Consider the following 24,072-nt stretch of genomic DNA (forward strand, 5'->3'; position numbering starts at 1 on the left):
ACTAGAAGGAGAGAGAGTTAAAAAGATTTTTAAAAGAGGTATGAAAGATTAAAATATTAGTTCCTTGCTCTTAACTAGTGTTTTGTTCAGATGGAGGGTGATGAGAATGATAATGATGGAAGATGGAAAGTAAAATTTCCTAGGAAAATGTACAATGATTAAGCATATTGGTGGATAACTGATGTTGAAATTTTTTTCCACTCTTGGAAACCACAGGTGTTAGTCTCCAAAATCTTAATTTTCTAGATGAAATATAATTTATGTTATATATTCCTTGTTTTATGCAAAATTTTCTCTACTATAAAAGCAAGTCCCTATTACAAGATGATGAGGATGGTTATTAAATATTCTCAAAACTGCTACTTTTTATAGAGGATTAAACTATACCAAAAAACCCCACTTCAGCATAAGAGTTCAATCCATTTGCAAGTAGTACATAATCAGAGTTGTTTGTATTATAGAAATTGCTAGAAAATATTCCCTGTAACCAAGGAAAGAGAGCTACAACTAAATGAACAAGGAAATCTATATTGTGCTGTGAGATGGAGCTGAACTTTTCATGTTTTTATGAAGATTAACTGTGTTAATTTATTTAAGTGCTCGCCCATACCAAGAACATATCAAATGCTCAATAGTAAAAGTTAATAATAGCTTAGATGGTAACTAGCTTTATTGTGGTGATCATTTCACAATGTGTATAAATGTTGAATCACTATGCTGTACACCTGAAACTAATATAATGTTGCACGTCAATTATACTTCAATAAAAAAATAGCAATAACTAACATTTAAGTTAAATAATAATTTTTCATTATAGGACTGTGAATTTCAAAGCTTCTATGAATCTTTCAGAGAGAGCGTGTGTGTGTGTGTGTGTGTGTGTGTGTGTGTGTGTGTGTACACATGAATGTGTTTGAAGACAGCCTGCAGCTGTGCGCCCCCCAGATCTAATTAACAAGCAAATGGTAATATGGGTCACAAAAACTGCTTGTCCTGTAGCTAATATTTCTCATGGAAACTATTAAAATCATGTGATCACATAATATTGATGAGCGTTCCAGCCTGTGTAAATTAACTTCTATTAAGTCTATTAACTCTAATTAAACCCTAGCAGTAATTCTGTATTTCTCAGAAAGTAGAAATTTCACTTCAAGCATTTACAATAAAAAATTACGCATTTTCCACTTCTAAGATGCACAGAAGTACAACACACACACACTCATTTGTTTGTGCAGAGAGGTGAATTTATTATGAAGGAAAGAAACACTCTCCCTTTTATGGGGAGAAAGGTAGGGATTTTAAAAGCACTCTGTATTCTTCCAGGTTCATTACTGGCTGGCAGAATGCCACATGGAATATGCACTATTTAAATTAAATTTACTAAAATATGAATTTGCTAAAATATGGTTTACACCAATGACAAGAAATACTATCCTTTACAATACGTCCCCTAAAATGGCAATATTCATCCATACCCAGAACCCCCAAGAGAAATCTGTAAACAACTGATGTGGCCATGGTCATTTGAAAATGAAATCCTCTATCACTATGGTCGGATAAGAACATCCAAATAGGTCTAAAGAGTTTTAGAGTTTGCATTTTACCATCTAGTTACACAAAATTCAAATAAACTACAATAATAGTGAAGTGATCTTATCAAACAAGACTGAGAAAGTGGTTTTATGTACTTTTTTTGCTTAGTCAAATGAGCCAAAACATATTGGTAACAATTTAGCACCTCTTCAAATACGACTGGGTATCTGTAGGATAAATGTAAACTGAAGGTAACATTTATCAATTTCATATTTCACTAGTTTACTTGAATTTCTTTTTAAAAATAAGATACATATTTTATTTTTTAATTTTTTGGCCGTGTGCACGGGCTTGTGGGATCTTATTTTCCCCGATCAGGGACTGAACCCGGGCCCTGGCAGTGAAAGCGCTGAGTCCTAACCTCTGGACCACCAGGGAATTCCCTACTTAAATTTCTTAAGGCTTATAATTTTTACTGCTTTGCTTAGGAATGAGAGAATTTACTTATTAGTATTTTTCTCCCCAGCTGACTTTTCTACTGCTATGAAAGGAGCTGTAGATATTTTGTTGAGACAAAAGACTAATGCTAACCATCAGGTCCTAAGCCAACATTCTGATACACTATAATGCGCTTTGTACTAATTATAAAAAAGTGCTCCCGTTGGGCCAGCAGGTTGGAACAGGAAAAGCACTTCTTCCCCAAGGACGAAGAAAGCCCACAGCTTGGCTAGCTTTAGAAAGCAGGCTGAATTTCAGGCCTCTCGCCCTGCCTTTGGGCAAGGCACAAGCTGTGGGTCCACATTGCACAGCCCTGGTTAAAACCACACTAATCTGCTTTCTTCTATATCCACTGACACCTCAATGTTTCAATCATCAATAGTTATTTATTCCTAACAAGTAAAGATTGAAATGTGTTATAATAAAGTTGGTTATTATAACTTATTCCTTATAATATTATGTGTCTTAGCAAAAAGTACTTGAAGATGAATATAAATAAAAATGTTACAATGCAATTTAAAAAGATTTCACCAAGGGTTTTTCTTTTTCATTTATTATTATTTTGGTGCCAAACCAACCAACCAAACAAAAAGGACACAAATTCTCTTCAATTTGATGCTGGAGAATACAGTGAAAGGAGACAGTTTACAATTTCACTGTTTATTCATTAAAGTTCTAAATCACTAAACAACTAAATGTTTAATAAGTTCTAAAAATTACAGTGTGAACAATCTACTGATTTAATTAGTTGAGAGAATTAGAGTTAACACACTCATATAATACTGAAAAAAAATTCTGTATAACCCTACAAATTTATAATTAATACTAAATTTTAAATTATAAAAGTTCTATGAAAGTCATTTATATGGATTTTATGACAGAGAAAACCTGATTTAAGGATATGGATTTGAAGCATTCTTAAATAAATAGGAAAACATGATACACTGTATAAGATACTGTGGCAATGAAAATTATTAGTAAACTGAAATAATCAAACATTTCTGAAAGATGAAGCTCAGAATGAAAAAAACATGAAAACCAGAAGGCCCTTATAAAATCTCTTCAACAAAAATATTTTCCTTTACCAACTGAAATTTAATAAAGTTAAGTGTAGCTGAAAGAAAATATTTATTAAAAAAATGATAGCTATAGGCTTAGGAGTTGAACATTTCAACGAAGGAGAAGTTTTAAGTATTTAAATGGAAAAGCACCAATATTTAAATGCTTATAAATAGTCAGCAACTTTGTTTCACAAGTAGTTATTTTTGTTTCTTTTGTTACCACAAAAACTTGGAAATAAAACCAAGAGATCATAGCAGGTAGTGTTGATGTTATATTGCCAATGTTTACCAAACTCACCCAAGGATTATTTAATTACCTGTGGAAATGTATCTTCATTTGATGCTGCAATTTAACTGTTAATTAAGGACTCTGATTCTGAAATGATATACTGAGTTACAGTTCTTGTCTGCTAGTGATGCTCTGTCTGGGAGAAAAGATAACCTCAAGACATGATTTTTACTGCTCTACCGGACGTTAACCAGTTTTGTACTTAACCTAGCCATCTTACTTTAACATTTCCTTTCAAATGTCTATGAATACCCAGTTCCTCCAAACGCTCTTTGAGCCAGCTTTATCATCTTACCGGTTCCCTCATCAGCCAGTTAATGTCTTTTACCAGTGCTGTTTCTCCCCACCCCCTTCAGGTTTATGGAGGTATAAGTGACATATAAAAATTGTATATATTTAAGATGCACAATGTGATGATTTGATATACATATACATTATGAAAAGATTACCACAATCAAATTAACACATCTATCATCTCACATAGTTACTGTATTTTTGTAGTACAAATACTTAAGATTCACTCTCTTAGCAAATTTTAAGTATACGATACAGTATTATTAAATATGGTAACCATACTGTATATAAGATCTCCAAAACTTATTCATCTTACAACTGACCCTTTGTACCCTTTGACCGTCTTCCCATTCCATGCCCTGCCCTCCGTCGCCCACCACCAGCCTCTGGCAACCACCCTTCTACTTTCTGCATCTATGAGTTTAGATTTCACACAGAAGTGAGATCATACATATTTGTCTTTCTGTGCCTGGTTTATTCACTTAGCATAATGTCCTTCATGTTCATCCATGCTGTAACAAATAGGAGGACTTCTTTCTTTTTAAAGGACTAAATAATTAATATTCCATTGAATATATACAATGGGGTTTTTTAATATCCTTTTGTCTGTTGACAGACACTTAGGTTATTTTTATATCTTGGCTATTGTGGATAATGCTGTAATGAACATGGGGGTGCAGATCTCCATCCATCCAGAAGTGAGACTGGTGAATCATGTGACAGTTCTATTTTCAATTCTTTGAGGAACCTCTATATTTTTTCCATGATGGTTGTACTGCCACTATGGAGAACAGTATGGAGGTTCCTTAAAAAACTAAAAATAGAATTACCATATGACCCAGCAATCCCACTGGGCAAATACTGGGCATATACCCTGAGAAAACCATAATTCAAAAAGATACATGTACCACAACGTTCACTGCAGCACTATTTACAATAGCTAGGACATGGAACCAACCTCAATGTCCATTGACAGGTGAATGTATAAAGAAGATGTGGTATATACATACAATAGAATATTACTCAGTCATAAAAAGGAATTAAATTGAATTAATTGTAACAAGGTGGATGGACCCAGAGTCTGTCATACAGAGGGAAGTAAGTCAGAAAGAGAAAAATACCATATGCTAAAGCACATACATGGAATCTAAAAAAATGGTACTGACGAACCTAATGGCAGGGCAGGAATAAAGACGCAGACGTAAAGAACATACTTGAGGACTCGGCATGGGGAAGGGTAAGTAGGGATGAAGTGAGAGAGTTGCATTGAAATATATACACTACCAAATGTAAAATGGATGGTTAGTGGGAAGCTGCTGTATAGCACAAGGAGATCAGCTCGATGCTTTGTGATGACCTAGAGGGGTGGGATAGGGAAGGTGGGAGGGAGGCTCAAGAGGGAGGGGATATGGGGATATATGTATATGTATAGCTGATTCACTATGTTGTATAGCAGCAACTGACACAACATTGTAAAGCAATTATACTGCAATAAAAAAAATTTAAAAATAAAAATAAATAAAAAATAAACCATAATGGCTGCACCAATTTACATCTCCAGCAAAAATGAATAATGGTTCCCTTTTCTCCACTCCCTCACCAAACACTTGTTATCTCTTGTGTTTCTGATAACAGTTATCCTAACAAGTGTGGGGTGCTATCTCTGTGGTTTTGATTTGCATTTTCCTAATGATTAATGACAGTGAACACCTTTTCATATACTTGTTGGCCATTTGCATATCTTGTTTGGAAAATGTCTATTTATGTCCTTTGCCCATTTTAAAATCAAGTTATTTGTTGTTTTTTTTTTTAACAAATATTTTCTCCCATTCCACAGGCTGCACTTTTATTTTGTTGTTTCCTTTGCTGTGCAGAAGTTTTTAAGTTTGAATGTAGTCTTACTTGCTTATTTTTGCTTCTGTTGCCTGTGTTTTTGGTGGTAAATCAAAAAATTCACTGCTAAGATCAATGTCTAGGAGTTTTTTCCCTATGTTTTCTTCAAGGAGTTTTATGGTTTCAGATCTTGTATTTAAGTCTTTAACCATATGAGTTAATTTTTGTGTATGATGTAAGACAAGGTTCCAATTTCATTCTTTTGCACATAGATATCTAGTTTTCCCAACACCATTTATTAAAGAGACTATCTGTTCCCTGTTGTGTATTCTTGGCATCCCTGTCAAAGGTTAGCTAACTGAATATGCATGGGTTTATTTCTGGGCTCTCTATTCTCTTGTTCTGTTGGTTGAGGTGTCTGTTTTCATGACAGTAGCATCCCATTTTGGTTACTATAGCTTTGAAATATAAGTTGATTTCAGGAAGTTTGATGCCTCCAGCCTTATTTTTCTTCCTCAAGATTTCTTTGGCTATTTGGTATCTTCTGTGGTCTGTATGAAGACAAATTTTTTTTCTATTAATGGGAAAATGCCATTTCAATTTTTCTAGGGATTGCAATGAATCTGTAGATCACTTTGGGTAGTATGGACATTTTAACAACATTAATTCTTCTAATCCATGAACACAGGATATCTTTCCATTTATTTGTATCTTCAATTTCTTTCATCAATGTCTTATAGTTTTCAGGGTACAGGTTTTTTCACCTCTTTGGTTAAATTTATTCCTAAGTATTTTATTCTTTTTGATGCTGCTCTAAATGGGATTGTTTTCTTCATTTCTTTTTCAGATAGCTTGTTGTTAGTGTATAGAAATGCAGTTGATTTTTGTACATAAATTGTGTATCCCGAATTTTACTGAATTCGTTTATTAATTCTAACAGTTTTTTGGTGGAGTCTTTTGGGTTTCTACATATAAGATTATGTCATCTGCAGAGACAATTTTATTTCTTCTTTTCCTATTTGGATGCGTTTTATTTCTTTTTCTTGACTAACTGCTCTTGTTTAGACTTCCAGTACTATGTCGAGTAGAAGTGGAGAGAGTAGGCATCCTTGTCTTGTTCCTAATCTTAGAGGAAAAGGTTACAGCTTTTCATCATTAAGTATCATGTTAGCTGTGGACTTGTCATATATGCCCTTTATTATGTTGAGATATATTCCTTCTTTACCTAATTTGTTGAGAGTTTTTATCATGAAAGGTTGTTAAATTTTGTTAAGTGCTTTTTCTGCATCTATTGAGATGATCATATGATTTTTATCCTTTATTCTGTAATGTGGTGTGTATCACTTGCATATGTTGAACAATCCTTGCATCCCAGGGATAAATCCCACTTGATCATGGTGTATGACCCTTTCGATTTGCTGCTGAATTCAGTTTTCTAATGTTTTGTGAAGGATTCTTGCATCTATGTTCTTGTAGTATCTGTATACGGCTTTGGAATGAGGGTAAAACTAGCTTCAAAAAATAAGTTTGGAAGTATTCCCTCCTTTTAAATTTTTTGGGAAGAGTGTGAGTAGGACTGGCATTAATTCCTGTTTAAATGTTTGGTAGAATTCACCCATGAAGCTATATGGTCATGGGTTTTTCTTTGTTGGGAGGTTTTTGATTACCGCTTCAATTTCCTTATTTCATATGGGTCTGTTCAGATTTTCTATTTCTTCATGATTCTGTCTTGGTCAACTGTATCTTTCTAGGAATTTATCCATTTCTTTTAGGTTATCCAATTATGGCATAAATTTCTCACAGTAGTCTCTTATGATTCTTTGTATTTTTATGGTATCAGCTATAATGTTTCTTCTTTCATTCATAATTTTATTTTTGAGTTGTTGCTCTTTTTTTCTTGGTTAGTCTAGCTGTTAAGAAATTTTGTTTATCTTTTCAGAAAACCAACCCTTAGTTTTGTTGATCTTTTCTATTGTCTTGCTAGTCTCTATTTCATTTATTTCTGCTCTAATCTTTATTACTTCTTCCCTTCTGCTATCTTTTGGCTAAGTTTGCTCTTTATCTAGTTCTGTGAGATGTAAAGCTAGATTGTTTATTTGAGATCTTTCTTTTTCTTAATGGAGGCATTTAGCGCTATAAATGTCCCTCTTAGAACTGCTTTGGCAGAATCATGTAAGTTTTGATATGTTGTGTTTCCATTTTCCTTTGTCTCAAGATTCTTTTCAATTTCTTTTTGATTTCTTCTTTGACCCATTGGTTGGCTGTATGTTATTTAATCTCCACATATCTGTGAATTTTCAAAATTTCCTTCTGTTACTGGTTTTTAGTTTCATACCACTGAAGGTCAGAAATGATACTTGATATGACTTCAATCTTTTTTAATCTGTTAAGAAATTTTTAGTGTCCCAACATATGATCTACCCTGGAGAATGTTCTGTGTGCACCTGAGGAGAATGTATATTCTGCTGTGTTGAATGAAAATTTCTGTTTATGCCTATTAGGTCCATTTGGGGTAAACTGTTATTCAAGTTTGCTATTACTGATTTCTGTCTGGATGATCTATCTATTGTTGAAATTGGCATACTGAAGCCCCCCACTATTACTGTATGGTGTCTATTTCTCCCCTCAGTTCTGTTAATATTTGCTTTATATATTTAGGTATTTTGATGTTTATACCTTCTTGATGAATTGATTTTATCATTATATAGTGATTTTCTTTGTTCCTTGTGATAGATTTTGACTGCAAATCTGTTCCCATCCCTTTACCTTGCCTATGTATGTCCTTAAAGTTAAAAGGAGTCTCTTGTAGGCACTAGATTGTTGGATCTTGTTTTTTGTTTTTTCTAACATCCACTGAACTACTCTATTATTTGATAGGAGAATTTAATCCATTTAAATTTACAATATTTATAGGTAAGGACTTACTATTGTCATTTTGTTTACTGTTGTCTGACCATTCTGTAGTTCCTTTGTTCTTTTCTTCCTCTCTTGCTCTCTTCCTTTGTGACTTGATGGTTTTCCTCAGTGGTATGCTTTGATTCCTTTCTCTTTATTTTTAGTATCTAGTAGAGGTTTTTTTCTTTGTGTTTACCATGGGGCTTACAGAAAACATCTTATAGTTTTAACAGTCTATTTTAAGCTGATAACAACTTATCTTCAATCACATACAAAAAGTATGGACACTTTTACCTTTCTCTACTCTCCACATATTACCCACCCTACATATTTTTATGTTGTGTATGTAGTAGCAAATTATTGTAGCTTTAGTTATTTTAAATTCTCTTGTCTTTTAACTTTCATACCAGGGTTAAAACCGATTTACCTACTACATTTACAGTATTAGAGTATTCTGAATTTGACTACAAATTTACCTTTACCAGTGAGTTTGATACAGTTGACCCTTGAACAGCAAAGGGGTTATGGGAGCCAACCACCCATGCAGTCAAAAATCCACCTATACATTTAGTTGGTCCTCCATATCCACAGTTCTGCAGATTCAACAAACCATGTATTGTTTAGTTGTGTATTACATATTTAGTGGAAAAAAATCTGTGTATAAGTGGACACTCACAGTTCAAACTCATGTTCAAGGGTTGTGCTTTCATACATTTTCTCATTGTTATTTAGCATCCTTTTGTTTTATCTTAAAGAAATCCCTTTAGCATTTCCTGTAAGACAGGTCTAGTGGTGATGAATTCTCTCAGATTTTGTTTGTCAGGTAACGTCTTTTTCTCGCCTTCACTTCTGAAGAACAACTTTGCCAAGTATAGTATTCTTGATTGGCAGTTTTTTTCTTTCAGGACTTTTATTATATCATGCTACTTACTCCTGGCCTGCAAGGTTTCTGCTGAGCTTTATCAGCTTTAAAGCTGATAGCTTTATCAGGGTTCCCTTGTATGTGAGGAGGTGCTTTTCTCTTGTTGTTTTCAAAAGTTTCTCTTTGTCTTTGACTTCTGACAATCTGATAAAATACTGTGTCTCAGGTAATATTCTTTGGATTGATCTTGCTTGGAGACTTTTGAACTTCATGAATTTAAATGTCCATATCCCTCCCATGATTTATGAAGTTTTTAGCCATTATCTTTAAATAAGCTTTCTTCTCTTTCTCACTTTCTTCTCTTTCTGGGACTCCCATAATGCATATATTAATTAATTTTATGGCATCCCATAGGTCCTGTATGCATCACTTTTTTTCCTTTTTCTTCCTTTAATTGGCTATTTTCTAACACTCTATCTTTGAGTTTGTTGATTCTTTACTCTGTCTGATCAAGTAAGCTCTCTACTGAGTTTTTCTTTTCAGTTTAGTCATAGTATTCTGTTTTGTTCAGAATTTCTGTTTTTTTCCCTTTTACGGTTTCTATTTTCTTATTTTATTCATGTATACTTTTCTTGACTTAATTTTGTTGCCTATTTGTGTTCTCTTGTATTTCACTGAGTTTCTTAAAGATAATTATTTTGAATTTGTTATCAAGCTATGTAGAGATCTCCATTTATTTAGGGTAAGTTATTAGAGATTTATTAGTTTCCTTTGGCAGTGTCATGTCTGTTTGCCTGATTCTTCATATTCTGTGTAGCCCCGTGTTGGTATCTGTGCATCTGAAGGAGCAAACACCTGGTTTTGGCAGGCCTTCTCCTGTCAGGTCCCTGGGCTGATGACACTGACTCCGGGATTGCAGTTGAGTGGGGTTGGGACTGGGTCATGTAGCTGCTTCTGGGTCTGCTGTAGTGTCCATGTTAGTGGGTCTGTTACCAGGGGCTTGGGTGGGTATAGATCCTGCCTCCTGGTCCCTGAGTGGACAGGACTGCCTTCACGACCTTGGTTAGTAGGGCTGGAGCTGGGACAAGGGTCCACTTCAGGATGTGCAGTTGGGTTCAGAGATGGTGGGCTTGTTACCAGGTACGTGTCTGGGTGTAGCTCCTGCTGGGTCTCCGGCTAGGCCAGACTAGCCCTGGACTGCAGCTAAGTGGGGCTAACTGAAGTGAGAAGGTTGCTTTAAGGTCCACAGTTGGGACCAAGATCTGTAGGTCTGCCCATAGGGGCATGGATGAGTGTGTCTCTCACAAGGTCCCTGGGTGGGTAGGACTGAGGGGCTGGATGGAGCCTAGACACAAGGCTGCTTCAGGATCTGAGGTTGGATTAAGGTCACTGGGCCTGCCTCTGGGGGCACAGACAGATGTGTTTCCTGCTGGATCCCTGGGCAGGCAGGACTGCTCCTGGACCATGACTGAGAGAGGCTGGAGCTGGGTCACAGGCAGTTTCAGGGTCCGGTCCACAGTTGAGACCAAGGACAGGAGGCCTGTTACCCAAGGCATGGGTGTGTACACTCCTCCCTGGTCCCTTGGCAGATGTTACTGGTGGCAGGATCATGGCCAAACAGGACTGTAGTGAGTCCACAGGGGCATGGCAGTGTTTCCAGGTCTGTTGCCAGGACCAGCGTTGGTGAGCCTCCCACCTGGGAGTAGGCTTGCCTTCTCAAATCAACTGTTCTTGGTCTTGGGCTCCACTTGGTCTTTGCAACCTTTTACCTGGATCCCAAAGCTCCCACAAAAGGCACTTTTATCTGTGGGTGGCTGCCAAAGTATTGTTCCTATGGGGAAATATGATGGGACACCTCATGTGTCAGTCCCTCTGTGTTGTTTCCCTCTGTGTTGTTCCTATGAGCCATTTTCAAACTTAAACAATTTTTTATTTTGATAGTTTGATGTAGCAGAGTAAGTTATTTAACACCAACTCTGTGAAGCTTTGAGAATTAAGCAGTAATTAACTTAATTTTTATACTGGTATTAAATATGTTTAATTAAAAACATATAAAAGCTTAATTTTTTCCCCCAAGATCCATGAATAAAATGGAAATCAAGCACTTAGGTGTGATTCCTCTTAATTAGTTTAGTATGGATATTTTCTGGCACCAAGAAGAATCTATCCCAGATTTCAACTGCATGAAATCAAATACAATGTGAATAAAACCAGTTAAGGTCTAAAGGAATCCATGAAGGAGACCATAATGAATAAACCAAATTCAAAATGCTGCCTCTGAGTAATCTCATAAGTTCATGGGAACACCCAATCTTCTAAGGCCTGCATGCCTAGGGAGCAACTACTAAAAATAATCAGAATTTGAGAACAGCGAAGAAAAAATACTCCCATTGTTCCAGCTTTTAAACTAAAAAAACTGTAGGATTACTTTAACTGTATTACGGGTACTTTTTCTGTCTTTGTCTCTCTCTCTCAATATATATTTCAATCAATCAATCAATGCCATTCTTAACATTTTCTCCCCGAGTTTCTAGCACCATTTTGGATAATCAGAAGGTAAGTATAACAATTACAGCCTGAATAAAAACAACTAAATAGAAAAATGGCATGGTTGCCTGGTTTCACTCACCCCCCCACGCAGTGGTGCCTCCTGAAGGTGGTGGTGGTGCTGGTGTCGCGGCTGCTGCTGCCCCTGCAGAGGAGAAGTCTGGCTGCAGGTCCAGGAGATCACTAGATGGTTTAGAAGCGCTGAAAGGAAAATATGATTTTAAAATCAGATTTTGAAATTTTAAAATGTAAAGATGCTTTTTAAATAAAGACTTATGCAGAAAACATCACAGATTCTGGTTATTTTAAATTCAGTAAGAGAATAATATTTTGTAAAGTACAGCAGTAAAGCATATGTTCCTCTATACTGAGAGTTGGCAAACAACTTTTGTAAAGGGCCAGATACTAAAAATTTTAGGTTTGCGAGCCAGACAGTCTCTATCATTATTCAACTCTGCCAGTGCAGAGTGAAATAAGACACAGGCAGTACATAAGCAAATGAACATGCTTTTGTTCCAATAAAAATTTATTTACAGAAAAAGACAGTGGGCTAGATTTGATCTATGGGCCGTTTGCCAACTCTTGCAAAGTTAAATTATACTTCAAGCAATGGGTCACTCAACAAATCACAGAGCAGAAATTAAAAGGGAAAAAATGCCTCAAAATAAGGGGGAATTTTAAACATGTTATGTCCACTGGGTAGCATCTGAAATGCTGGTTATGAGGGCTGTGACAAAAGGAAACGTACTCCAAATAATAAAGGTAAGAGAATTATTGGTAACTTTTTTCCTTTTCTCTATTTTCTAAACATTTTTTGTATGCTTTTTTTGTAGTATGGTAAATAATTCTTAACTTGAAAAGAATAATTTATTTATAAGCCAAAGAATACTAAAATGAATAATCACTATGGTACCTTTTTCCTAAGTTAAACTACAACACATCAAGTTTGCCTATAAGAGACCTCACCTAAAAATAATTCCATATTTTTCACTTTTATTCAATTGGGGCTGTGCTTTTCAAAGCTCCTCCATCTATAGAAGTTCCAAGGAGGAGCCTAGAGCGTTGTTACTCAAAGTGTAGTCTCCAAACTAGCAGCATCCTGGGACCTTGTTAGAAATGCAAAATCCCAGGCTTAACCAGTATCTACTATATCAGAGTCTTCATTTTACTACAACCCCAGGGGTTTCACTGTACAGTCAGGTTTAAGGAGCACTGGCTTAAAGGCTGCCAGACCAGGTACTAAGCCATCAGGGTCCCAGGTTCCCCACGCCTCCTCATAAATAGCCATTCCATCTTTATCTTTTTTACGTATTAGATTTCTGAGCAATATTTTTTGGAAAAAAGGATTCTGCTGCTTAAAAAAAAAAAGTTTCAAGACCCCTGAAACTTGCCTAGTTTTGATGTCTATATCATAAATACGACTGGTCTAAAAGCCAGAATAAGGAAACATTTATTATTAAGACTGGAATCAAAGCTTTTATAAGAAGTAATTTATCTTAGTATAGAGGCAGAAAGGACTTGGCTTTACCAAGCCTGTGATTATGAAAGCAGAATTAAGCAAGTAGAGGGTAACGTGCATAGTTAACATGCATACATTATGGGGCTTTATTGCTCAGTTCAAAGTTCACATCTCCAAATACAGGGCATTCATAATCAGAGTCACAGATACCACAAGATGGGACTAGAATGCTCTTAAGGCTAAAGAACCAAACAAAGAGTTGACCTAAAATTATTATCTGAGGAAGCCTCTCTGAGTTGGGGCTTCATTTCAGGTGGCCCAGAGATTTTACAGAAAGCACAGTCATCCCCCCCTTTCTCACTAATGTTCTGATCTTTAGGCACTATGAAAGCAATAAGGGGCCTTCCCTGGTGGTGCAGTAGATAAGACTCCACGCTCCCAATACAGGGGGCCCGGATTTGATCCCTGGTCAGGGAACTAGATCCCATATGCATGCCGCAACTAAGAGTTCACATGCCACAACTAAGCAGCCTTGGAGCTGCAATTAAGCATTCCTGGAGCCGCAACTAAGGAGCCCACGAGCCACAACTAAGGAGCCCACCTGCCACAACTAAGGAGCCTGCCTGCCACAACTAAGCCCTGGTGCAACCAAATAAATAAATAAATATTTTTAAAAAGCAACTAGGCACATCCTGACGATTTCTTCCTACCACCAGAGTGTGAGTTCCTCATATGCACCAGCTAATTGGTCTGCAACTACAAGCATTTCACTTCACTTCACTTCCTTTCATCTCATTTCTTAGCACTTTAAGACACCCTTTAAATTTCACACAAGAAGAAACTAATTTCAGAAAACACTGTCCATATCATCCATTTCAGAAGAACCTGAAGTGTGTGCATCTTTCTTCCACTTCCTTTGCCAAATGTGTGAGCACCAAGGTGATTTCCACAGCTTAGGTCTTTCTTACACTGAGAGGTACAAGCCTAAGTAACTGTATGAAGTATAGAAGAACTTAGTCTATGTACCTGAAAATAACCCAAAATATCACACATTTACTAGGACTACATTTCATTTTGTGAAGTCATTGGGTTTGGTACACAAAAATAAAATGAAAACCTGATCATAATATTAATCAATGGTTCGCTGCATTCTCATGAACTAACCTTACTGGTACAGCCGCAGATGCAGTTGCAAACAAATCAACTGGAGGGGATGTGTCAACAGTTTTAGCTGGTGTAGAATTAGGCGACGTAACAGTTGTGGCTGGAGAAGACTGAAAGGGAAGATGCAAAGCACACTCTGGTCAAATTTGAATCTACAGGACACATGGCAAGAGGACCTCCAATTTTCAGAACCATGCCATTCCCAGCAATTTTTTGCTCCTCGTGGGAGAAAAATCTCAAGAAAATTTGAAATTGAGAACTGTAATAAATAATCAATACTGGACAAGACATGTTTCAAATTTTAAAAGCTATGTGTAATTTACATAAAATTATGAAAAAAAAATAATTGGCCTAACGTTGCAATGACTTCTATGCATGTATTTACAGTTAAAGCCAAACAATAAATTAGGAGTTTGGGATTAACAGATACACACTACTATATATTAAAATAGATAAACAACAAGGTCCTACTGTATAGCACAGGGAACTTTATTCAGTAACTTGTAATAACTTATAATGGAAAACAATCTGAAAAAGAATAGACACACACACATGCATACACATATACATATATATAAGGGGTGAATCACTTTGCTGAACATCAGAAACTATCACAGCATTGTAAATCAACTACAATTCAATAAAAAAATAAAATAAAATCAAAGCCAAACATATTTTCTAAACATTAAATTAGTGGGAAAGATCTTGCTAGCTGCCAAAAATGGGAAAAAAATTAATTGTAATGACTGCTGTGAAACCAAGGCCATTATTTTCTTTTCTGCATCCTAAACAGATTTCATGTAAAGTCTTCTCAGATGCCTTTAAAATCTAGAAATGTAACTTACAAAATAGTTCACAGATGGCAGAGAACAATTCCCAAACAAGATTCAAGTCACTGACAGCTTGAGGATAGCCCATCACTAATATGAAACAGATAAAACTAAAAAAGTGAAATAAAACCTAACATTTATTGTCCTGGGCTGGTTTAAGAAGAGGACTTAATAGTCAGCTAATATATCAAAAATAATGTTTGTTTAGTAACTATCCTAACTCTATTTGGTATATTTAATTTGCTTGTATTCACAAGAGAAAGATTAATAGCAATCTCAAACCAGTCCACCAATACTTAGTTCTGTAAGTGGAAACAAGACCTAATAGCAAGCAAAATGCACAGAGACCAAGGTCAAGCAAGGGCCATCAGACACAGGACATCTAATTTCAAGTAGACCAAACTCAGAGGAAGTTTGAAAAAGAACAATTTAAGAAAAAGGACCGAGGAGATAAGAAATGTATAGGAGTTTCCAGACTTAGATAGTATCTGTTTAATAGCTGTTTGTCCAAGAATATAACTAATCAAGAAGTCAAAATCCAAAGATACACAAGTGCCAAGTGCTCAGCACTTCAAGAAAGACAAACGCATGAGCAGTACGGATGCTGTTGCTCAGAAAGGGTGAACTCAAGCTTTGCTCTTCACCCAAAATTTAAAATTTCCAAATGGAATGTGAAAGATTATCAAGGGGATAGAAAGGACTAACATTAATTTGCATGTCATCCATTGTGGACACTGACAACTCTGAAATAAATTAGTGGCTTTTTTTTTAAACGAATATATGTGGGCTTCCCTGGTGGCGCAGTGCTTAAGAATCCACCTGTCAATGCAGGGGACATGGGTTCAAGCCCTGGTCCAGTAAGACCCTACATGTCGTGGAGCAACTAGGCTGGTTCACCACAAATACTGAGCCTGTGCTCTAGAGCCCACGAGCCACAACTACTGAAGCCCGTGTGCCTAGAGCCCGTGCTCGGCAACAAGAGAAGCCACCGCAATGAGAAGCCTGCTCACCTCTACGAAGAGTAGCCCCTGCTTGCCGCAGCTAGAGAAAGCCCACGCGCAGCAACGAAGACCCAACACAGCCAAAAATAAAATAAATAAATTTATAAAAATAAACCAATACATGTAAATACCTTAGAAAGTGATGTTTATGAAACACCAGGGAGAACGTAATGACAGCAATGAATCTACCAATATAAATGCAGAAATGAAGGTCTTCAAAGGCTCATTAAAAACTGCCTTGTAATAATAAGTTCTGAAGAGATGCGGGAGGTATGAAAACAGAACCAAAATAATCCTGTTATTACAAGAAAAGATCAAAATTCAATTTGGCCAAACTGCAGAAACAGACCATCCCAAAGGATTCCAGAATTTTACCACACTCTACTCAGTATTCGTATGGTGGAATTTTTCCACAGACATAATTATTTTATTCCTTTTTCTTTTAATAGACCTTTATTGGAATAAAATTGCTTCGCAATACCGTGTTAGTTTCAGTTGCACAACAAAGCAAATCGGCCATATGCATACACATGTCCCCATGTCCCCTCCCTCTTGAGCCTCCCTCCCATCCTCCCTATCCCACCCCCTAGGTCACCGCAAAGCACCGAGCCGATCCCCCTGTGCTATGCTGCTGCTTCCCACCAGCCAACTGTTTTATATTTGGTAGTGTATACATGTTGATGCTACTGTCACTCCGCCCCAGCTTCACCCTCCCACCCCACATCCTCAAGTCCATTCTCTACGTCTACCTCTTTATTCCTGCCCTGCAACTAGGTTCATCAGTACCATATATACTTTTTTAGATTCCATATATATGCATTAGTGTATCGTATTTTTCTCTTTCTGACTTACTTCACTCTGTATGACAGACTCTAAGTCCATCCACCTCACTACAAATAACTCAATTTCATTTCTTTTTCTGTCTGAGTAATATTCCGTTGTATATATGTGCCATGTCTTCTTTACCCATTCATCTCTCGATGGACATTAGGTTGGTTCCATTTCCTAGCTATTGTAAACAGTGCTGCAATGAACATTGTGGTACATATTTCTTTTTGAATTATGGTTTTCTCAGGGTATATGCCCAGTACTGGGATTGCTGGATCATATGGCAGTTCTATTTTCAGTTTTTTAAGGAACCTCCACACTGTTTTCCATAATGGTTGGATCAACTGACATTCCCACCAACAGTGCAGGAGGGTTCCCTTTTCACTACACCCTTTCCAGCATTTATTGTTTCTAGATTTTTTGAAAATGGCCATTCTGACCAGCATGAGGTGATACCTCATTGTAGTTGTGATTTGCATTTTTCTAATAATTCGTGATGCTGAGCATCTTTTCATGTGTCTCTTGGCCAACTGTATGTTTTCCTTGGTGAAATGTCTATTTAGGTCTTCAACCCATTTTTTTTTTAACATCTTTATTGGAGTATAATTGCTTTACAATGGTGTGTTAGTTTCTTCTTTATAACAAAGTAAATCAGTTACACATATACATGTATCTCCATATCTCTTCCCTCTTGTGTCTCCCTCCCTCCCACCCTCCCAATCCCACCCCTCTAGGTGGTCACAAAGCACCAAGCTGATCTGCCTGTGCTATGCGGCTGCTTCCCACTAGCTATCAATTTTATATTTGGTACTGTATATATGTCCTTGACACTCACACTTTGTCCCAACTTACCTTTCCCCATCCCCGTGTACTCAAGTACATTCTCTAGTAGGTCTGCATCTTTATTCCTGTCCTGCCCCTAGGTTCTTCATGACTTTTTTTTTTTTTCCTTAGATCCCATATATATGTGTTAGCATAAGATATTTGTTTTTCTCTTTCTGACTTACTTCACTCTGTATGACAGACTCTAGGTCCATCCACCTCACGACAAATAACTCAATTTCATTTCTTTTTATGGCTGAGTAATATTCCATTGTATATATGTGCCATGCCTTCTTTATCCATTCATCTGTCGATGGACACTTAGGTTGCTTCCATGTCTTGGCCATTGTAAACAGTGCTGCAGTGAACATTGTGGTACATGACTCTTTTTGAATTATGGTTTTCTCAGGGTATATGCCCAGTAGTGGGACTGCTGGGTCATATGGTAGTCATATGTTTAGTTTCTTACGGAACCTGCATACTGTTCTCCATAGCGGCTGTATCAATTTACATTCCTACCAACAGTGCAAGAGGGTTCCCTTTTCTCCACACCCTCTCCAGCATTTATTGTTCGTAGTGTTTTTGATGGTGGCCATTCTGACTGGTGTGAGATGATATCACATTGTAGTTTTGATTTGCATTTCTCTGATTAATGATGTTGAGCATTCTTTCATGTGTTTGTTGGCAATCTGTATATCTTCTTTGGAGAAATGTCTCTTTAGGTCTTCTGCCCATTTTTGGATTGGATCGTTCGTTTTTTTAATATTGAGCTGCATGAGCTGCTTGTAAATTTTGGAGATTAATCCTTTGTCAGTTGCTTCACTTGCAAATATTTTCTCTCATTCTGAGGGTTGTCTTTTGGTCTTGTTTATGGTTTCCTTTGCTGTGCAAAAGCTTTGAAGTTTCATTAGGTCCCATTTGTTTATATTTCCATTTCTCTAGGAGGTGGGTCTAAAAGGATCTTGCTGTGATTTATGTCAGTGTTCTGCCTATGTTTTCCTCTAAGAGTTTGATAGTGTCTGGCCTTATATTTAGGTCTTTAATCCACTTTGAGTTTATTTTTGTGTATGGTGTTAGGGAGTGTTCTAATTTCATTCTTTTACATATAGCTGTCCAGTTTTCCCAGCACCACTTATTGAAGAGGCTGTCTTTTCTCCACTGTATATTCTTGCCTCCTTTATCAAAGATAAGGTGACCATATATGTGTGGGTTTATCTCTGGGCTTTCTACCCTGTTCCATTCATCTATATTTCTGTTTTTGTGCCAGTACCATACTGTCTTGATTACTGTAGCTTTGTAGTATAGTCTGAAGTCAGGGAACCTGATTCCTCCAGCTCTGTTTTTCGTTCTCAAGATTGCTTTGGCTATTCGGGGTCCTTTGTGTTTCCATACAAATTGTGAAATTTTTGTTCTACTTCTGTGAAAAATGCCAGTGGTAGTTTGATAGGGATTGCCTTGAATCTGTAGATTGCTTTAGGTAGTATAGTCATTTTCACAACGTTGATTCTTCCAATTCAAGAACACGGTATATATATCTCTCCATCTATTTGCATCATCTTTAATTTCTTTCTTCAGTGTCTTATAATTTTCTGCATACAGGTCTTCTGCCTCCTTATGTAGGTTTATTCCTAGGTGTTTTATTTTTTTTGTTGCAATGGTAAATGGGAGTGTTTTCTTAACTTCACTTTCAGATTTTTCTTCATTAGTGTATAGGAATGCAAGAGATTTCTGTGCATTAATTTTGTATCCTGCTACTTTACCAAATTCATTGATTAGCTCTAGTAGTTTTCTGGTAGCTTCTTTAGGATTCTCTATGTATAGTATCATGTCATCTGCAAACAGTGACAGCTTTACTTCTTCTTTTCCGATTTGATTCCTTTTATTTCTTTTTCTTCTCTGACTGCTGTGGCTAAAACTTCCAAAACTATATTGAATAATAGTGGTGAGAATGGGCAACCCTGTCTTGTTCCTGATCTCAGTGGAAATGGTTTCAGTTTTTCACCACTGAGGATGATGTTGGCTGTGGGTTTGTCATATATGGCCTTTATTATGTTGAGGTAAGTTCTCTCTATGCCTACTTTCTGGAGAGTTTTTATCATAAATGGGTGTTGAATTTTGTTGAAAGCTTTCTCTGCATCTATTGAGATGATCATATGGTTTTTCTCCTTCAATTTGTTAATATGGTTTATCACATTGATTGATTTGCATATATTGAAGAATCCTTGCATTTCTGGGATAAACCCCACTTGATCATGGTGTACTTCCACCCATTTTTTTAACTGGATTGTTTGTTTTTTTGATATTGAGCTCCATGCACTATTTGTATATTTTGGAGATTAATCCTTTGTCTGTTGTTTCACTTACAAATATTTTCTCCCATTCTAAGGGTTGTCTTTTTGTCTTGTTTATGGTTTCCTTTGCTATGCAAAAGGTTTTAAGTTTAATTAAGTCCCATTTGTTTATTTTTGTTTTTATTTCTGTTCCTCTAGGAGGTGGGTCAAAAAAGATCTTGCTGTGGTTTATCTCAAAGAACATTTTTCCTATGTTTTCCTCTAGGTGTTTTATAGTGTCTGGCCTTACATTTAAGTCTTTAATCCATGTGGAGTTTATTTTTGTGTATGGTGTTAGGGAGTGTTCTAATTTCATTCTTTTATGTGGCTCTCCAGGTTTCCCAGCAGCACTTATTGAAGAGACTGTCTTTTCTCCGTTGTATATCCTTGCCTCCTTTGTCATAGATTAGTTGACCATAGGTGCGTGGATTTATCTCTGGGCATTCTATCCTGTACCATTGATCTATATTTCTGTTTTTGTGCCAGTACCATACTGTCTTGATTACTGTATCTCTGTGGTATAGTTTGAAGTTGGAGAGCCTGATTCCTCCAACTCTCTCTTTCTTTCTCAAGATTACTTTAGCTATTCCGGGTCTTTTGTGTTTCCATATGAATTGTAAAATTTTCTGTTCTAATTCTGTGAGGAATGCTATTGGTTGTTTGCTAGGGACTGCACTGAATCTGTAGATTGCTTTTGGTAGTACAGTCATTTTCACAATATTGATCCTTCCAATCCACAGACATAGTATATTTCTCCATCTGTTTATGTCATCTTTGATTTCTTTCATCAGTGTTTTATAGTTTTCTGAGTACAAGTCTTTCACGTCTGTAGGCAGGTTTATTCCTAGATATTTTATTCTTTTTGTTGTAACGGTAAATGGGAGTGTTTCCTTAATTTCTCTTTCTGATTTTTCATTTTTGGTGTATAGGAATGCCAGACATTTCTGTGCATTAACTTTGTATTCTGCAACCTTACCAAATTCACTTATTTGTTCTAGTAGTTTTCTGGTGGCATCTTTAGGATTTTCTATGTATAGTATCATGCCACTGGCAAACAGTGACAGTTTTACTTCTTCTTTTCTGATTTGGATTCCTTTTATTTCTTTTTCTTCTGATTGCTGTGGCTAGGACTTCCAAAATTATGTTGAATACAGTGGCAAGAGTGGACATCCTTGTCTTGTTCCTAATCTTAGTGGAAATGCTTTCAGTTTTTCACTACTGAGTATGATGCTTGCTGTGGGTTTGTCATATATGGCCTTCATTATGTTGAGGTAGGTTCCCTCTATGCCCATTTTCTGGAGAGTTTTTTTTTTTTTTTATCATAAATCGGTGTTGAATTTTGTCAAAAGCTTCTTCTGCATCTATTGATACGATGATATGGTTTTTATTCCTTAATTTGTTAGTGTGGTGTTTCACATTGATTGATTTACATATATTGAAGAATGCTTGCATCCCTGGGATAAATCTCACTTGATCATGGTGTATGATCCTTTTAATGTGCTGTTGGATTCCACTTGCTAGTATTTTGTTCAGGATTTTTGCATCTGTGTGCATCAGTGACATTGGTCTATAATTTTCTTTTTTTGTGATCTCTTCTGGTTTTGCTATCAGCATGATGGTGGCTTCGTAGAATCCATTTGGGAGTATTTCTCCCTCTGCAATTTTTTGGAAGAGTTTGAGAAGGATGAGTGTTAGCTCTTCTCTAAATGTTTGCTAGAATTCACCTGTGGAGCCACCTGGTCCTGCACTTTTGTTTGTTGGAAGATTTTAAATTACCGTTTCAATTTCATTACTTGTGATAGATCTGTTTACATTTTCGAATTCTGCCTGGTTCAGTCTTGGAAAATTTTATTTTTCCAAGAATTTTTCCATTTCTCTGTGGTTGTCCATTTTATTGGCATATAGTTGTTTGCAGTAGTCTCTTATAATCCTTTGTATTTCTCCAGTGTCAGTTGTGATTTTCCCTTTTTCATTTCCAATTTTATTGATTTGCATCCTCTCCCTTTTTTTCTTGATGAGTCTGGCTAAGGGTTTACCAATTTTGTTTATCTTCTCAAAGAACCAGTTTTTAGTTTTATTGACCTTTGTTACTGTTTTCTTTGTTTCTATTTCATTTATTTCTGCTCTGATCTTTATGATTTCTTTCCTTCTACTGACTTTGGGTTTTCTTTGTTCTTCTTTCTCTAGTTGTTTTAAGTGTAGGGTTAGATTGTTCATTTGAGATGTTTCTTGTTTCTGGAGTTGAGATCGAATTGCTATAAACTTCCCTCTTAGAACTGCTTTTGTTGTGCCCCATAGGTTTTGGGCCTTCGTGTTTTCGTTGTTATTTGTTTCTATGTATATTTTAATTTCTTCTTTGATTTCTTCAGTGATCTCTTCGTTATTTAGTAGTACACTATTTAGCCTCCATGTATTCGTGTTTTTTATAGTTTTTTTCCGGTAACTGATTTCCAATCTCATAGCACTGTGGTCAGCAAAGATGCCTGATATGATTTCAATTTTCTTAAATTTTCCAAGGCTTGATTTGTGACCCAAGATGTGATCTATCCTGGAGAATGTTCCATGTGCACTTGAGAAGAAAGTGTATTCTGCCACTTTTGGTTGGAATGTTCTATAAATATCAATTAGATCTATCTGGTCTATTGTGCCATTTAAAGCTGTATTTCTTTATTTATTTTCTGTTTGGATGATCTGTCCATTGTTATAAGTGGGGTGTTAAAGTCCCCTACTATCATTGTGTTACTGTCGATTTCTCCTTTCATGGTTGTTAGCATTTGCCTTATGTACTGAGGTGTTCCTTTGTTGGGTGCATAAACATTTATAATTGTTACATCTTCTTCTTGGATTGATCCTTTGATCATTACGTAGTGTCTGTCCTTATCTCTTGTAACAGTCTTTATTTTAAAGTCTATTTTATCTGATATGAGTATTGTCAGTCCAGTTTTCTTTTGATTTCCATTGCATGGAATATCTTTTTCCATCCCTTCACTTTCAGTCTGTAAGTGTCCCTAGGTCTGAAGTGGGTCTCTCGTTGACAGCATATATATGGGTCTTGTTTCTCTATCCATTCAGCCAGTCTGTGTCTTTTGGTTGGGGCATTTAATCCATTTACATTCAGAGTCATTATTGATATGTATATTCCTATTACCATTTTCTTAGTTGTTTTGGGCTTGTTTTTGTGCGTCTTTTCCTTCTCTTGTGTTTCCTGCTTAGAGAAGTTTCTTTAGCATTTGTTGTAAAGCTGGTTTGGTGGTGCTGAATTCTCTTAGCTTTTACTTGTCTGAAAAGCTTTTGACTTCTTCACTGAATGTGAAGGAGATCCTTGCTGGGTAGAGTAATCTTGGTTATAGGTTTTTGTCTTTCATCACTTTAAGTATATCCTGCCACTCCCTTCTGGCCTGCAGAGTTTCTGTTGAAAAATCAGCTGATAACCTTATGGGGATTCCTTTGTATTTTATTTTTGTTTTTCACTTGTTGCTTTTAATATTTTTTCTTTGAATTTAATTTTTGTTAGTTTGATTAATATGTGTCTTGGTGTGTTTTTTCTAGGGTTTATCCTGTATGGGACACTCTGTGCTTCCTGGACTTGGGTGACTATTTCCTTTCCCATGTTAGGGAAGTTTTCAACTATAATCTCTTCAAATATTTTCTCAGACCCTTTCTTTTTCTCTTCTTCTTCTGGGACCCTTATAATTCGAATGTTGGTGTGTTTAGCGTTGTCTGAGAGGTCTTCAATCCTTTTCAATCTTTTTTCTTTATTCTGCTCCTTGGCAGTTATTTCCACCATTTTGTCTTCCAGCTCACTTATTCATTCTTCTGCCTCTGT

General features: G+C 36.3%; 1 protein-coding gene across 4 annotated transcripts in view; it reads right to left on the bottom strand.

Annotated features, from left to right (window-relative positions):
* SNAP91 (synaptosome associated protein 91) overlaps nucleotides 1–24,072 on the bottom strand; it is a 162,944-nt gene that overhangs the window by 50,944 nt on the left and 87,928 nt on the right. For all 4 annotated transcript variants that reach the window (XM_007445890.1, XM_007445889.1, XM_007445888.1 and 1 more), the window contains 2 exons: nucleotides 14,436–14,545; nucleotides 11,895–12,013 (listed from right to left, as the gene is read on the bottom strand). In XM_007445890.1, coding sequence (XP_007445952.1) covers nucleotides 11,895–12,013; nucleotides 14,436–14,545 — 229 coding nt within the window. The remainder of the gene's footprint in view (nucleotides 1–11,894; nucleotides 12,014–14,435; nucleotides 14,546–24,072) is intronic.

This window comes from Lipotes vexillifer, unplaced genomic scaffold (genome assembly GCF_000442215.2).
Source record: "Lipotes vexillifer unplaced genomic scaffold, Lipotes_vexillifer_v1.1 scaffold413, whole genome shotgun sequence".
Lineage (NCBI taxonomy): Eukaryota > Metazoa > Chordata > Mammalia > Artiodactyla > Lipotidae > Lipotes > Lipotes vexillifer.